Source organism: Gorilla gorilla, chromosome 7 (genome assembly GCF_029281585.2).
Source record: "Gorilla gorilla gorilla isolate KB3781 chromosome 7, NHGRI_mGorGor1-v2.1_pri, whole genome shotgun sequence".
NCBI classification, from domain to species: domain Eukaryota; kingdom Metazoa; phylum Chordata; class Mammalia; order Primates; family Hominidae; genus Gorilla; species Gorilla gorilla.
The window spans coordinates 22,744,219-22,760,369 of record NC_073231.2 but is presented as its reverse complement, the minus strand read 5'-3'; the positions used below and the strand labels follow the sequence as shown (position 1 = coordinate 22,760,369).

At 39.2% G+C, this 16,151-nt stretch overlaps 1 protein-coding gene across 13 annotated transcripts in view; it reads left to right on the top strand.

The window, feature by feature from the left end:
• The window catches only part of PSD3 (pleckstrin and Sec7 domain containing 3), a 547,860-nt gene that overhangs the window by 513,199 nt on the left and 18,510 nt on the right, over nucleotides 1-16,151 (top strand). For all 13 annotated transcript variants that reach the window (XM_055349507.2, XM_055349521.2, XM_031013674.3 and 10 more), the window contains one exon: nucleotides 5,609-5,752. In XM_055349507.2, the coding sequence (XP_055205482.2) occupies nucleotides 5,609-5,752 (144 nt within the window). The remainder of the gene's footprint in view (nucleotides 1-5,608; nucleotides 5,753-16,151) is intronic.

Below are 16,151 nucleotides of genomic sequence, written 5' to 3'. Positions count from 1 at the left end.
TTAGTCCTGGGCTTTGCATCGGGGGAGAAGGACTGTAACTCCAGGTCAGACCTTGACTCACACTGCAAGATCTTCAACAGCCAAGTTGCCTGTTCCCATTGCCTGATCAGTTAAGCAATACTGTCTTCATAGAGATGACAGTAAAGCTTAATATTTTAAAGGAAATTATGAAATTGTTCTCAAAATCTAAGTACTATATAAGTAGGAAAAAAATTAAATATTTTTTAACAATTTTAATTGACCATATAATTATAAATATTTCCAGGTATAATTGTGATGTTTTGCTATATCAATTTTTTATGGTTAGAACACTTAAATTCTATTCTTTGAGCAAGTTTGAAATACACAGTGCATTATTATTAACTCTAGCCATCATGATACACAACAGAATTTATTCCTCTTGTCTGATGTTTTTCATCCTTTGACCAGCATGTCCCCAGTCCCTTGCCCTCAGCCTCTGGTAACCACCATTCTCCTTATTTCCATGAGTTCAATTGTTTTAGATTCCATATATGAGATCATCCAATATCTGTCTTTCTGTGCCGGTCTTACTTCAGTTAGCAAAATGTCCTCCAAGTTTGTCCATGTTGTCGCAAATGACAGAATTTCCTCTTTTTTAAGGGTGAGTAAATAATATTCCATTGTGTGTATATACCACATTTTCCTTATCCATTTTTCAAAGGACACTTAGATCTCTTCTAGATCTTAGCTATTGTGAATAATGCTGCAGCCAAGAGCTGTTCCCTCTTCTTGAAGAAGATACGGCATGGTCTCACCATGAGAATGCCACATCTTTTTGAGATACTGATTTCATTTCTTTGGCTACATACTCAGAAGTGGGATTGCTAGATTATTTGGTAATTCCATTTTTAGTTTTTTGAGGAGCCTTCTTACAGTTTTCTAGATTTTCCTGACAGCATTTGTGAGGACAAATGTTGTATCCTCACATGACAGAAGACGGGGGCAAAAAAGGGTCTAACCTATATCGCTCCAGCACTTTTATAAGACACTTATCCCTTCATGAGGTACTCAATCACTTTCCAAAAGGCACCATCTCTTAATACTACACAATGAAGATTAAGTTTCAATATGAAGTTTGAAGGGGATACAATGAAACCGTAGCAAAGTCCTTTGCCCATTTTTTAATTGCTTTGTTTTCTTGCTATTGTATTGTTTTGAGTTCCTTATATACTTTGGGTATTAACCCCTAATATAAGTAAGTGAAATCCTAAGTGACTTCGAAAACTTGCCTTTTAGATAAAATGTTGTTGTATATATTATGAAAGGTTTTACTGATTTAAATCTATTGACGTATAACCACAACAACTTTTCTTGTATCTAGTATTTTCAATTTCATTTTTTAAAAATTATCACTTCCTAACTTAAAACAATTTTATGAGTTTGTGGTATTTTCTATCTCCATGCCTTTTCTTTGTCAAATGTAATATTTTTCTGCCATCTCTGAAATCTATTTTGCTACTATTGTCTTCTAAAAACAGTATGTATGCATCCCTAAAGAACTGTAAAAGCAAAGACAAAGGGGGGGGGGATAAAAAAGCAAATTCCTACTTTGTCTTTCTTCATCGTGTCTATTACAAATGTAGTTGTCCTGAGTCTGAGAATGTGACATCTCCATGGCTGCAACCTCTCTCCCGTTGTTTTTTACCATTGTTTTTTGTTGTTGTTGCTGTTGTTGTTTTTTGTTTTTTTGTTTTTTTCTTTTTGTGTGTGTGTGTGTGTGTGTGTGTGTGTGTGTGTGTGTGTGTGTGTGTGTGTGTGTGTGTGTGGAAAATGTGTATCTTTCTTATCCTGGGATTCTAGCACTGGAATAATTTGCATGGTCAAGCTGTGTCCATAAGAGCCACTTGGCATTTTTATTTCAGTGTTCAAAATGGACAGATTTAAGGAGATGTGATTTTAAAATGCTTTATTTTGAGCTTACTTTATTGACTCCTGCCTTACGAAGCCAGTGAAATAGTAGTGAAGCATTTCTCGTTGAACATCAGCACGTCTTCGATTAGTTCCTTCATAAAAATATAGCCTAAATGACTAGCCCTTTATGCTGCTGTAGAAACAGATTTATGTAACATAGCTTGGTAACAGTGAACAAACCCTAGCAAGCCCTGGTATTGGGAGGAAAGTGAAAAACGTAACATGTTGCACATATTGTCATTCTAGCCTGTATTCCTCATTAAAATAAGTAGAAATTGGGATTTATTCAACAGAAAAAGAGACATTTGAATATTCAAGATTGGAAAGCCTAAATCTGAAGCTTTTAGAAGAAGCAAACATCTGAAAGCATATTTGCATAGATCCAAAGTAAAAAAAATAGAAGTTTGTAAATTCTTTTACCAAATTACCTAAAATCCTATTTTTTCTTAAATAAACTGGATTCTATCATTGGATTCTAATTATTGGATTCTAATTATTTCCTAACCAAAAATAGAAAGAGTTTGATTTCTTAACATATAAATAACTATACTGATACAAATCTATTTTTTAAAAGGCACACAACCCAATAGAAAAATGGGTCCAGTAATCCACAGAAGAGGAAACCCAGTAAACCTATGAACAAAATCTCATCCTCATTCATATTCAGGGAAATATAAATTCAAATCACAGTGGCTTATCATTTCTTACCTATGAAATTAGCAACAATTTACAAGTATAATAACATCACATTTTGACAAGGATGTAAAACAAAGAGAACTTTCAGACCTGCTGTGGAAATGTAAACAGATAAAAACACTTTAGAAAACAGTCATCTTAAAGATGTCCATATTCTAAAACCCAGAAATGCCAAGACTTTGTGACACACTATAGAAAAACTCTTGCTCAGATTCCCTAGGAGACGTGTAAGAATGTCTGTTGCAACATTTTCCACACACACAGACAACATTATAACAGGGAAAAAAAATCCCACAGCAGGAAACCTGAAAACAAGCTAAATATCCTTAAACAAAATTGTAATGTGTCCTGCAGTGGGGTAGGATGCAATGATTAAAAGACAGGAACTAGAACATACATGTAGATAAATCTTAAAAACATGTTGAGTGAAAAAAAAGTTACAAAAGAAAGCCTTTAATTAGTTTTTATATAAAGTATAAAACCTAGAGAATACACTTCTGGTTTTGTTTTGTTTTGTTTTTTTGAGATGGAGTCTTGCTCTGTCACCCAGGCTAGAGTGCAGTGGCACAACCTCGGCTCACTGCAGCCTCCATCTCCCAGGTTCGTGATTCTCCTGCCTCAGCCTCCTGAGTCACTGGGATTACAGGCACATGCTACCACGCCCGGCTAATTTTTGTATTTTTAGTAGAGACAGGGTTTCACCATGTTAGTCAGGCTGGTCTCGAACTCCTGACCTTGTGATCCACCTGCCTCAGCCTCCCAAAGTGCTGGGATTACAGGCGTGAGCCACCCCACACCCAGCTACACTTCTGTATTTTTATGGTTACATATCTTTATATATGAATAACACTGAAAAGGAATGAGATGAGCACGTACATGTGTAGGGAGTTTCCATTTATTTATGTTTTATTTCTTAAATTCCTATGTTAGATTCATGGGTGTTTTTCATATATCATTCAATATGACTTTTTATGTATTTAAAACTTTGTTTAGAAAAGAAGGAAAATACATCATGCTTTTATTTTTTGAAGTGGTCTAGTCACTAAATATCGTTTGTCAAGAAGTCTATTAGGTAATTTACGTATTGCAATAAATACACAAAGGAAAACAACTTTGAAAGAAATAAAAACTATTGATATAGTTTGTCTTAGCTCAGGCTGCCATAACAAAACACTATAGATTGGGTGGCTTCCATAGCAGACATCTATTTTCTCACAGTTCTGGAGATGGGAAATCCAAGATCAAGGTGCCAGCAGAGTTGGTGTCTGGTGAGGGCTCTCCCCTAGGGCTGTGGATGGCCACCATGGCCTTCCATTGGTGCTTGCACACAGTGTCTCCTCTTATAAGGGCACTAATCCTATTGGATATATGCCCCACTCTTATGACCTCATTTAACCATTATTATTTTTTGGGACCCCATTTTCAAGTATAGCTACACTGAAGGTTAATTCTGAGTGGACACATTCAATCCATAACATAGTTGATAGTCTGCTTGCCTGAAAGTAATAGATGAGTAAGAACTTGTAAATAAAAGCTACCTGAAGCATTTTTGACTTTCAGCATTATCAGTATACAAATAATAGGTTTGGAGATGTAGACTCCTTTCTAAAATCTCACAATAGGTTTCTTTTCTCCTTCATCCTTTTGTGGGACTTCTTGGAGTGTTTCATTTTGTTTTGTTATAGTTGGCATTTAGAAATGAATCTTGTCATTTTTAGATCACTCCACGTGTTCATGCTACCTTTCTTGTTCATTTTCCATTCGTGTATTCTGCTTTTTACTTGTCATTGTTTTCTTCTATTTTGATGGTTTTTGACTTGGATTTTGTTTTTGTTGTTTGGCTTTTAAGATGTACATTATTACAAAAGTCCGTAAGATATTATATGTGACGCTCATAATTTCTGGACACCTTTTTTTCTAATTTACAACGATGTTATATAATTGTAATTTACTGTCCATAGTTATTCATTTTCTGGTTTTGTAAAAAAATTATTCCCCTCATTCTACAAGATTTTTGTGTTCTACAATTACGTTGGTGTTATATCAAATACATTTATCACCTAATTTAGTCAGATCTGTTTCATTTGCCTTCACCCATTTATCTTATTGTACGTGTGAAATTTGGATAATTTGCATGTGAAACTAGAACAGTAAGGAGTCCTACATTTTCAAGAATGCAAGAGAATTCCAAGAATGTTTTTAAAATGCTGGCAGAAGGTTCAGTAACATATCTTTTTGGGTAGCCTATTGCTTAGGTGATATAAATGGTACCCTTAGAATGGAAATCCTTTGACGTAGGATCAACCATATTGCATTGGTACATGGTACCTATAATAATGCCACTAAGGCAATAATTGCTAAATAGGTAGATACGTTTTAATTGACGGGCCGCTTTGGGCCAATCAAGTTGAAGGAACTAAACTCTGCTGCTTTGGAAAGAGAAAAGCGAGATAGCTGCATGTTTTAGAATATCATCTGGTAAGCTTCAGAGAAGAAATATTTCTTCGTAGCTCTGCTTCTTTCAGAAAGGAAAAAAAAAATATGCACATAGACAATTCATTCATTGTGATGGATGGAAAAGCTGGCAGCGTATGCTGAGTGGGCATGAAATGGGAAAGCCAAGGTGTGCAGCTTCCATGCTAGCTGCTTAACTGTTCAGCTGGTGACATGCCTGTCAGGGCATCTCTTAAGGCCTGGTCCCAACTCAGGGGCATTTACACCTGATAAAGAGCTCGGAAGCCCTTTGGTTTTATGACAAGGGACCTGGTTAAAGAGGTTGGCCTTGGTTGCCATCCCGGGAAGGAATATATGAAATATGTGGACAGTGGCGTGAGAAAGCTGGAAGGATGTGGCAGCAGAGGCACATTGGGCTGTTTTAGTGAATTAAAGTCATTCAGCACAGGGGATTTTTTAAAAATATGCTGTGCTTTGTTATTGACTTGCTTTTTTGAACACTAAATGGCATCACGATTTCCTGCAGGAGGAGCAACTGAAGTCACATGAAAGTAAGCTGAAGCAGATCACCACCGAGCTGGCCGAGCACCGCTCATATCCACCCGACAAGAAGGTCAAAGCCAAGGACGTCGATGAGTACAAACTGAAAGACCACTATCTGGAGTTTGAGGTGTGTTGCACCCAAATGTTAGTAAATGCTGATTTCTGAGTTTTCTTATGATCTGTCCATGAGGCGGTATCTTTCTTTGCAGTGTCACTGAGAGAGGCGTGTCTTGCCCCTGGATCTAATTTGGGAGCTCCTGGCAAGGTCATGGTGGCCCCTCTTGTTTGTGATTCTGTTTAAGTGCCAAGCAAACATCAAAGAGTAACCTGCCAGTTTATACACTTAAAAGCAAATAGCCTGCCTGGTTGGAATAGTGTGTGCCTGCTGTGAGGGGAAGAAAAAGAACAGTAGAGGGACCCACCAGGGTAGACAGCTGCTTTCTGTATCCCTGTGTCTCTTCCGGCAGAATTGGAGTCAAAAAAAGCACAAGGGAGGAAATGAGCCACAGAGTTGATGTGAGGCATCAGCTTTTCCCTGCACATTCTTGCTGTTCGGCAACACTATGCATTTTTCTTCTTGTCACCCACTGCCCTTCAGAAGGGGGTTGATAAATTAAGTTGTGGCACATCCATCTATACAGTGAGCGTGCTTATTAAAAAGAATGGTGAGGATCCATATGCTCTGGCATGGAAAAGTGTAAAATTTAAACCCAAGTTGAAAACAATGTATTTCCAAATATTTCCATGGCTCAGTTTTCTTCCAAATTAATGTCAGGGTTAGACTCCCTTAGCCTCTACCTTCAGACATTTAAAGTGTCTTTTTATTTTTAAAGTAGGTAGCATGCAATACAAAATGAAAAGAATTAATTATTTTGACTAATTTGACCTGTTGTTTTTTGTTTTTGTTTTTGTTTTCTGGTGAGTGTGCTGAATCTGCCTTTAGCTGTTCTTTTTCATTGTAGCTCTGGCCCCTTTTACTTCTCATTGTTCCTCTCCTTTGTTTTCATCTTATCTGATTTCCTCCTCAGGCTTGAAATTTAAAATCTTCTAAGTGTCCACATCCCAGCGATCAGTGTCTGCGGCATCTCACACCTGTCCCTTCCTTGCGTTGCTTTATAACTACTTCCTTTGCTGAGCCCTGGCTTTCTCCTCTCTCACTCCGCTCTCCTTCCGTTCATCCTAAATCCTCTGGCCGGTTGTTTTTCTGAGGTTCAACCCAGATGATGGCATTCCTCTGCTCGACAGCTGCCTACAGCTTCCCCCATTCCCCTCCCCCAGTTACCTCCTGAAGAAAGTTTCAGTTCTTTCATTGGAGAGGATTTGGCGTCTCCACGTTTCCACAACCTCCGTCTTTCCCACACTGGCCTCCCTACGGTAGTCACATTTCTGCCTACTCTCCCCAAACACACGTTTATACCTTTGTTCACTTACTTTCCTCTGCCTAAGATGCTCTTCCCATCATCTTCATTTCTGACAGTCCTGTTCGTCTTTTGAGGTACAACCCAAATTCCTCCTATGAAAAACCTGATCCAGATATATTAGCTGGGATTCATCTGTTTCAGTACTTGGCACAATTTTTTTAAGCTGAAGTTATTTTCATCTGTCTTTGTACCTGTAGTGGATTCTGTAATACCTCCCCCTACCCAAAACTATGAGCCTAAGTTCATTTCCAGCCCTTGCTCTATGTGTGCTTGCTGAATTGGATACAATTTCATAGAAGCCTTAAAAAGTCTCTGAGTTATAATACTTCTGTTATCAAATGTAGCATTTGATTTAAAAAATGACACTTCCACTACAGTTCCATGTACTAGTTTTCTTCATGGTCAAGCAAATCCTTGCTCTGGGCAGAGAACTCTACTAAGAGAACTATTTATTTTGGTAAAGGTAAACGTTTCTTAGCAAAAACCATAGAAGTCTTACCAGCAAAATGCTTGAAAAAATAAAATAAAAAATAAAAATAAACCAACAACAAAAAACTAGGCAGCTCATCTTTCCCCAGGCTTGTTCATTCTTGGGAAATGGGAGTTCTCAAAAAGCAATCATTATTCTTCACACTTCTGAAGTGACTTTAAGCCATAGGCCTGTTTTGTTTCACACACGCTAATTAAATTTCCCAGCACCTCAGTCCCTGCTTCCAGCACTCAGCACCTCGCTGGAGCCCTTGATGCCGAAGGTGGAAGAGCCTGTCCCCAGGAGGTGGGGGGTGGCTGCAAGGCCATGGAAAGCTTGCCATTGCTAGGAGCCCTCCCTACTTTTGAGTCTGCAGCGCTACCTCTTTTCTGAAAATGTAACCCACCAAGAGCCAGCATTTTCAATCCCTGACATGAAGTTAGACCAAGTTTTGCAGGGATTAAGTCTTGCTTTCATCAAATCATCACCTCAGCGAGCTTGAAGACTGCATTCCAGGACTCATTAAAATCAGACCCATATGCTAATATGTCAAGCAGGTTGACTTGTCTGTCAAGCTCCTTCACCTGTGTCTATCAGAAAGGCGCGAGGATACCTGACTTGGTACAGCTAATATTTATGTCATGAAAGAGGGAAAATTTCAGCTGTCATCTAAAAGGGGTTTTGTATAAGTAGTGCTTTTTAAAAAGTGAACAATTGTTTTTCAGTAATTTAAATTAACATTGAAGTCATATATCATATTGAGTCCACTTTGCTATTGTTGCAGCCACCGGAATTTTTCTCTTGTGAGTGCTTGCAGAGAGTCTTTGCACAGCATCCTTTGCTTCATAAGCAGCATTCCCTGAGCAGGCTGCCTCGTAGCGGATATAAGAGTTATTGACCATTTTTCCCAGCTTCTGGAACACTGACTAATTGATGCACGTTTGTTGACAACATGCGTGAAATTTTATTATTGTATGTAAAAGATAACATCAGAGGAAGTAATTCTCTGAGAAACCTTAGTATTCATTATTTTAACAGGACCAGAAGCTCCCATGAAAACAAGCCTGGTGACTGTTCTCACCCAGGTGAGAGGAGACAGCAGTGTCGGCAGTTCAGTGGGAGCCCACAGATGGGTAGTGACAGGAAGAGGAGCTTTAATCACCAGGGAAGATCCTAGGCATGAATGGGTGCTCTCACCTCCTCCTATGGTGGGTCCTCCTCAATAGGGCCTCCCTTGGTTTCAAAGCAATTCTTACCATTTTCACAAGTCCTTGGTAAGGAAAAATACTTTTATTTTGGCAGAATATTAAGCTGTTAGTAATAACACCAGGAGTGTTACTAATTTTATGCATTCCAGTTGTTTAAATCCCAGGTTGCTTTGAGTACAAAGAGTGCTTCATGGTGAGCCAAATTTACCTCTCTTTCTATGCCTTAGAAACTGTCCAAACTCTGACTGACAGTAAGTAATCAGAAATTCTGGTAAATACAGGGTTTAAAAAAAATTTACAAAGAGCAAGGAAACTTCCATCTTAGCCTGTTAGAAAAGAGATTCACTTTTACTTAAAGCAGCAAACTTTACTCAGAATGGGCTTTCTTCATTGACTTAACTCTAAGGGAAGGGATGTTTCGTTTTCGACTGAATTGGTAACCTCCAAGCTGTGGTTTGGAATCTAATCTTACTTCTAAAAGAGGCTTTAAGCATGACAAGTCTACATTGAGAAACTCACCATCATTTCCCAATTTCAAGAAATAAATATCAGAAATAGCCACATTTCCTTATAAATTAAATTTTTTCTATTTTATTCAGTTCCCATTTTACTTAAAAATATTTAGTTGATCCCTGTGCTTCTGGTATATTGGGAAACAGATCAAGTTCTGGGGCAGATCGATATTTTGTGTCAATGTAGAAGTTTACAAGGCTCCAAACAAGGCATAGTTGGTTGAGCTGTTCTGGAAAACACCTGGGCCCCTTAAGACACAGCACCATTAGAGAAATTCCCTTGACGGCAATGCAGTTGGCCCTAATGTTTTGGTTTTATGTTTCTTCAGCTTTAAAAACAACAGCAGCTGGAAGGAGATGACACTGTTTATTTCAAGATATTTTTCCTGCAACATTTAAGATGTTACAGATGCAACATTTAAGATGATTACAGATGTTAACATAATCCTTAAATTAAGCTGGACCTGAGTAGGCAGAGGGAAAAGATACACCAGCCCAAGCCTATTAAATCCATGACTGGGCTACAAGAGATTTACTACAGGGGAAGTGCTGAAGGTCAGGTTAATAGCTGGCTTTCAGGTCATTGTAAAGCCTGTTAGAAAACTAGCCGACGCAGTGCCAATGAATTGTATGTTGCCAGCCCACCTAATGTCAACGTGTTTTCTTTGGCCAACATAATACTGTATTTGTTTTCATTGTAATTTAAATGCATTTAGGAAAGACAGGTCTTGTCCTTCCCACCATTCCCTGTTATTAATATATCACATCTGATAACTTTCTACAGTTAGTGTCATTGCTCTGGTCCCTGAAGGCTTTTGAGTTTGCAAACCCTGTACTAGAGGCTGCAGCCAGTTTTATATGTATTAAGTATTAGTTAGATCTTTGAACATGGGCTTGGAATTAATAGTCCCTTCATGCTTGGAAGGAAGATACTTCTCGGTATATGTGTTTTCAGGTTCCAATCCAGCAGGAAAAAAGAGAATGTCCACTTCCCTCATGACTGAAACCGAAGACTTAGAATAAAGGTCACTTGACTTAATGGGCTTGAATTCAGCTGAATACCCACTCCCGAATTGCGACCCAGAGTAGCATATGCTTATGGCTTAAGACAGTTAGGGCCCACACCAACCACATGGCTAGGAAATTCAATTTTAGAAACAACAAATGTCCACTATAACAAAACTTATAAATTTCTTGGGACAGAATATTTTCTTAAAAATCTAGGACATTCTTGAAGCATGATGCACCTTTTTCTGAATTTCTAATTCTTGGTGACATTTAAAACAGCATGATTCCTTCCAAAATTGATATATGTGCAAAAAAAGAATACATTCTATTCAAAGTCATTAGGGAAGCCCAAAACCATTCATATCTGGAAGCACAGATAATATAAATTTCAGATAGTAAACCTTTCATTTTACTGTTGAGTATCTTGTTGCATAGTGATAGCGTTGGGTAGTTTGATATATTTCCTTTCGAGAACACTTTCTGGTTGTGATCCTAGCCTTATTCCTCAGATGGTTTATTTTTATTTGTCAACATTGGGGAAGCAATTTTCACAGTAGGGGCCATAATCTAGGTCACTTTTCCTTTCACAGGAGCAGTGCAGAGGCATATCTCAATACAGTGCCCACTGTCACAAGGCAAACCCACCCTCTGAAACAAAATTTTCTAGCAATTAAGCTGCAAGTGGTCTGGATCATAAAAGTGCAAAGATAGCCATTATTTCCCTTGGTCTTCCTAGTGAAAGCAAGGGAGAAATTCTGTTAAACTAGTTAAAGAAGATTAGTAGCAAAAGTCTCAATCTTAGTAAATCAGTCTAGTGTGGAATCAAATGCTATCTCCTTTACAGAAGACATGACAGAGGTGATTATACATCTGGATCTGGAACTGAGATAGTATAGGTTGATAGAATTCTTGGGGAAATTGAAGACTTTTCATTTTTCGTGGGATGCTAAGTACAGATGGTTCCTGACTTAAGATGGTTTGACTTACAATTTTTCAACTTGATGATAGTGCAAAAGTGGTATGCTTTCAGTACAGTATTTTGTATATTACGTGAGGTATTCAATATTTTATTATAAAACAGGCCTTGGGGTTAGATAATTTTGCCCACCTAAGTTAATATAAATGTTCTGAGCGCATTTAAGGTAGGCTGGGCTAAGTTAATGATGTTCAGTAGGTTAGGTGGTGTAAATATATTTTTGACTTATGATATTTTCAACTTAGAATGGGTTTATCTGGGATATAACCCTATTGCAAGTCAAAGAGATTCTGTATTACAATTATGAGTCAAAAGCTAGAGATGTAAGATCAACAGTTTATACCCTGAGTCCAGTTAATAATACAGACATGATTCTTGCCTTGTCATTTGGAATTGCATTTTGTATTACATAATGAAAGAGGACTAAGAGCTCTGAATTTTAATCTTTAAATGATAGCAGCTGCTTTTGGAGAGAAGCAGAGCCTAGCAACAGGATTCTTTGAGCCACATTTTTAGTAGATGATTGCAAAGAATTAGGGCCATTCCTGAGAAGGAAGAATAAGCAGCCAATCATGTGATTTGAAATGACTCCCTGTCCTTAAATCCCTCCTTCATCAATCATTTACTGAAATGCCTGCTCTGATAAGGGTCACTCTGTTGGGTTAAGGTATTATCTGCAGGAAAAGGACAAGTAAGCTGAGAGACAAAATCATAAAATTAGAAAAAGGCCTAGATTGGGAATCCATTTCAGTCTTGTAATTGGTGTATTTGGCATGACCTTATCCTTTCTGAACCTCAGTTTCCTCGTTATAGAAATGAGATGGGATTGGGTGAATTAGCTGATAAGATCCCTTCCAACTCTGTGTTTTTAGGAGAATGACACATTAACAGCAATTTGTTTTAGATTATGTCACCTTCACAAAGATTTCTATGAGTGTTAAATATAAAACAAAAATATTTCAGTTCAGGAATGTCAGGTGATATAGATGAGTGCCTTCCGTTAGAAATAAATGTAAACCACCTAGGTGTGAATTTAAATTTTCTAGCAGCTACATTTAAAAATTGAAAGAAACAGGTAAATAGGGTGACATCAGCAAGATGGCAGAATGGGAGCTTTCTGTTGTCATCTCCCTGCAGAAGCATTGATTTAGACGTATACCACAGACAAGAGTACATTTGTGGGAATCCATGAGTCCAGTGGAGAAGTTTTAGCACACCATTAGATTATAAAATCTGAGAATAGGGCCAGGCGCGGTGGCTCATGCCTGGTAATCCCAGCACTTTGGGAGGCCGAGGTGAGTGGATCACCTGAGGTCGGGAGTTCAAGACCAGCCTGGCCAACATGGTGAAACCCGTCTCAATTAAAAATGCAAAGAAACCCCATCTCTGTTAAAAATACAAAATTAGCCAGGTGTGGTGGCACATGCCTGTAATCCCAGCTACTTGGGAGGCTGAGGCAGGAGAATCACTTGAACCCGGGAGGCAGAGGTTGCAGTGAGCCGAGATCATGCCATTGCACTCTAGCCTGGGCAATAAGAGTGAAACTCTGTCTCAAAAAAAAAAAAAAAAATCTGAGAATAGACAGAATAATGAGCATAAGAAGAACAGTTTCACTTTATCTATGTCACCCCTACCTCAAGGCAGAAAGGTCACTGCCAAGAGAGCCCCCTGCAACCATGACCTGCAATTTCTTCCACTGGGGAAAGTGGGAGTGTAATGAGTGAGTGTCTGGCTCCCTGAGACGTGCAGGATGCTGCCTAAGAGGCTAAACTGTTTCACACCCCACTCAGAATATTAAGGCAACCAGCACAGCTGAGTGGTTGAGAAAGATTGAAAGCAGGGTAGAGAGGCCATGGAGGCTTCTAACTACTCTGTAGACCTCCATCAGAAAGTTCTCCCCGAGCTGCATGGGATGCCTCACCTACAGATCCCTTCCCCAAGGTGGTCCACAGGCACTCCAAATGCTCCATGCACCTCACACTCCCATTCCCACCCCAAGCCCGCTCCCAATGCATGCACTGCAGATAGCAAGTGCAAACTACCTGTCATACAGTCACTGAGCTCAATTCGGTGGGATTCAGAGAGGGCATACAAATTTGAGCATTAGAGGACACTGGCCAAGGGCACGCAAATGGGAGGCTCTCAGCACTCAGCCTTGCAGGATCAAGAGAACACGTACAGTGTAAGAATTACCCACTAAATGAAATGAGAAGTATAGAGTAGACATGTCCATAGAAAAGGTCTGAGAGAGCCTCAAAATCCCTAGCTTGGCTGTTTGGAGAAAGTATTCCTCACCCAAAGACAGTAAAGACTGAAGATAACTGCTTCTTCTAATGCAAAAACAGCAGTGCAAGACGTTAAGTAACACAATCCTGTAAAAATCAAAAAAAATAATAATAATATTCTAGTAACCAGTTTCAAAGAAATGGACATCTATGAGTTGCCTGAAAAAGAATTCAGAATAATTGTTTTAAGAAAACTCAGTAGGCCACAGAATATAAAGATAAGAATACAAGAGTTCATTGATTCCTCAATGAAATCAGGGAAACAATACAAGAACAAAAGTTCAATTAAGAGAAATTATTTAACAACCCAAACAAATTCTGGAGCTGAAGCATATACTGAATGACATTTTAAAAATGCAATAGAAAGTGTCAACAGCAGACTTTCTTATGCAGAAGAAAGAAGCTGAGAACTTGAACACATGTCAGTTAAAAATATCTAATCAGATGGGGGAAAAAAGGAAAAAGAATGAAAAGGAAGGGAGAAAGAAATCTACAGGATTCATGGAACACCATCAACAGAGCCAAGTGCTGCATCATAGACGGTAATAAGGGCAAGAGAGGGAACATGGCAGAAAGCTTATTTAAAGAATACTTATTAAAGACTGAATATTCCCAAATCTAGAGAAAGATATGAATATCCAGGTACATGAATCTCAAAGACCTCCAATCAGGTTCCACCCAAAGAGGAATTCACCAAGACTATTATAATCAAACTGTCAAAAATTAAACATAGAGAATCTTGAAAGCAGGAAAGAAAAGGAGTTGAGAAGTGATGTCTGCAAGATGGCTTACACATACCTGGCACTTATGCCTCTCACAAAAACAACTGAAACTCAATTAGAGTGTCAGAGCGAAAGCATTAGAGTGTAGCAAGAGAGTAGTGAGATCCCTGTAGTGTTCAGAAGCCCAGGAAGGCAGCATACTGAGGGTGATGGGGCACCCTGCCTCTGCCAGCTCGTGTTCCCTGCTGAGATTAGCTTGGAGTCAAGAGGGACTACCCCCTTGAGGGGAAAAGGTAAGCAAAAGATCCCCACCAGCTTCCATTGCCACTGAAGAGACCTGCAGTTCTTACTACAAGAGTATACCACAGCCGTAGCAAGCCCTGAGCCTAGTTTGGGGAGCTGCCTGTAATTCACACAGCTACATTGCTTCAGATTAGGAGCACAAGTTGTGCATCCCTCACTTTACCCTCTTTATGTAAGCTACCACGATATGGCACCACCTTGAAACCAGATCCACTGCTAGAGTGTGTCCTGCTCTGAGGGTTAGTAGCCTCTGTGTGCCACCAATCTTGGGTCTCCACTGTCATTCCACCAGGCTTACGTGGGTGGTTGCCCAGTGCTAGGGCCCAGGAACAACTGTGGACTCAGATCCTGCACACGAGACAAATTAATCCCAGGCTGGCTGAATTAATGCAAGCTCCTGCCCCTGTCTAGAGAAACAGCCCAGATGACCCACCAAAGGCATACCTGCTCTTGAGCCAGCAGAACCACCATGTTCCCTCACCTCCAGCTGGAGGTACAAGCCAGCAAATATGTCCCTGGCATTCTTATCCCCGAACCATGGAGCAATTATAGCCTGTGCAACTTATATGTGGAATCTAAAAAACTCAAACACAAAGAAACAGAGGGCAGAATGGTGGTCACCAGGGGTTGAGGTGGGGGTTGGAGGGAAATAAGTAGATGTTGATCAAAAGGTACAAATGTACAGTCGTAAGATGCATAAGTTCTGGAGACCTAATGTACAACATGGTGATTGTATTTAATAATAATGTATTACGTACTTCAAATTTCCTGAGGATAATAGATCTTAAATATTCTCAACATAATGGATAAATAGATGAAACAGGTGAAATTAATTGTAGTGAGATTTTAAAATTTTTACGTTGTATGTCCAAAATATTTTACATTCTTTTTTCCATATTAAATCATCAAAACCTAGTGTTTGTTTTACACCTGCAGCATAGCTCAATCCAGTCTAGCCCCATTTGGCATGTCTCATAGCCACACATAACTTATGGCTCACTGACTCCTTGGGTTGGAAGGCACTTTACCAAGACAAGCTCAAAATTGGACATGAACTGGTAAGATGACTACTTATGGTACTTCCCATTTAAAGGATCACTTAAACTGGAAATTCAGAAAGTTTAAAATTACTTCAAGGCTGGGCATGGTGACTCACGCCTGCAATCCCAGCACTTTGGGAGGCTGAGACAGGTGGATCATCTGAGGTCAAGAGTTCGAGACCAGCATGGCCAACATGGTGAAATCCCTTCTCTACTAAAAATACAAAATATTAGGCGGGCATGGTGGCGGGCACCTGTAATCCCATCTACTTGCTGAGGCAGGAGAATTGCGTGAACCTGGGAGGTGGAGGTTGCAGTGAGCCAAGATCGCATCATTGCACTATAGCCTGGGCGACAGAGTGAGACTCCATCTCAAAAATAAATAAATAAATAGACTACTTCAGGTCCAAAAGGAATAAATTAATGTAGGTGATGAAATGTCTTAGGAGATCACTGGGGAAGGTAGTTTAGATCATAGTTCCTTCAGCTGCTCCTCAAATCACACTTTAAGGATTTCCTGAAAGAACTGACCCTGTCCCATTAAGACTGGCATTAGCCCTTTTGGAGCTGTGAGTGTGACAC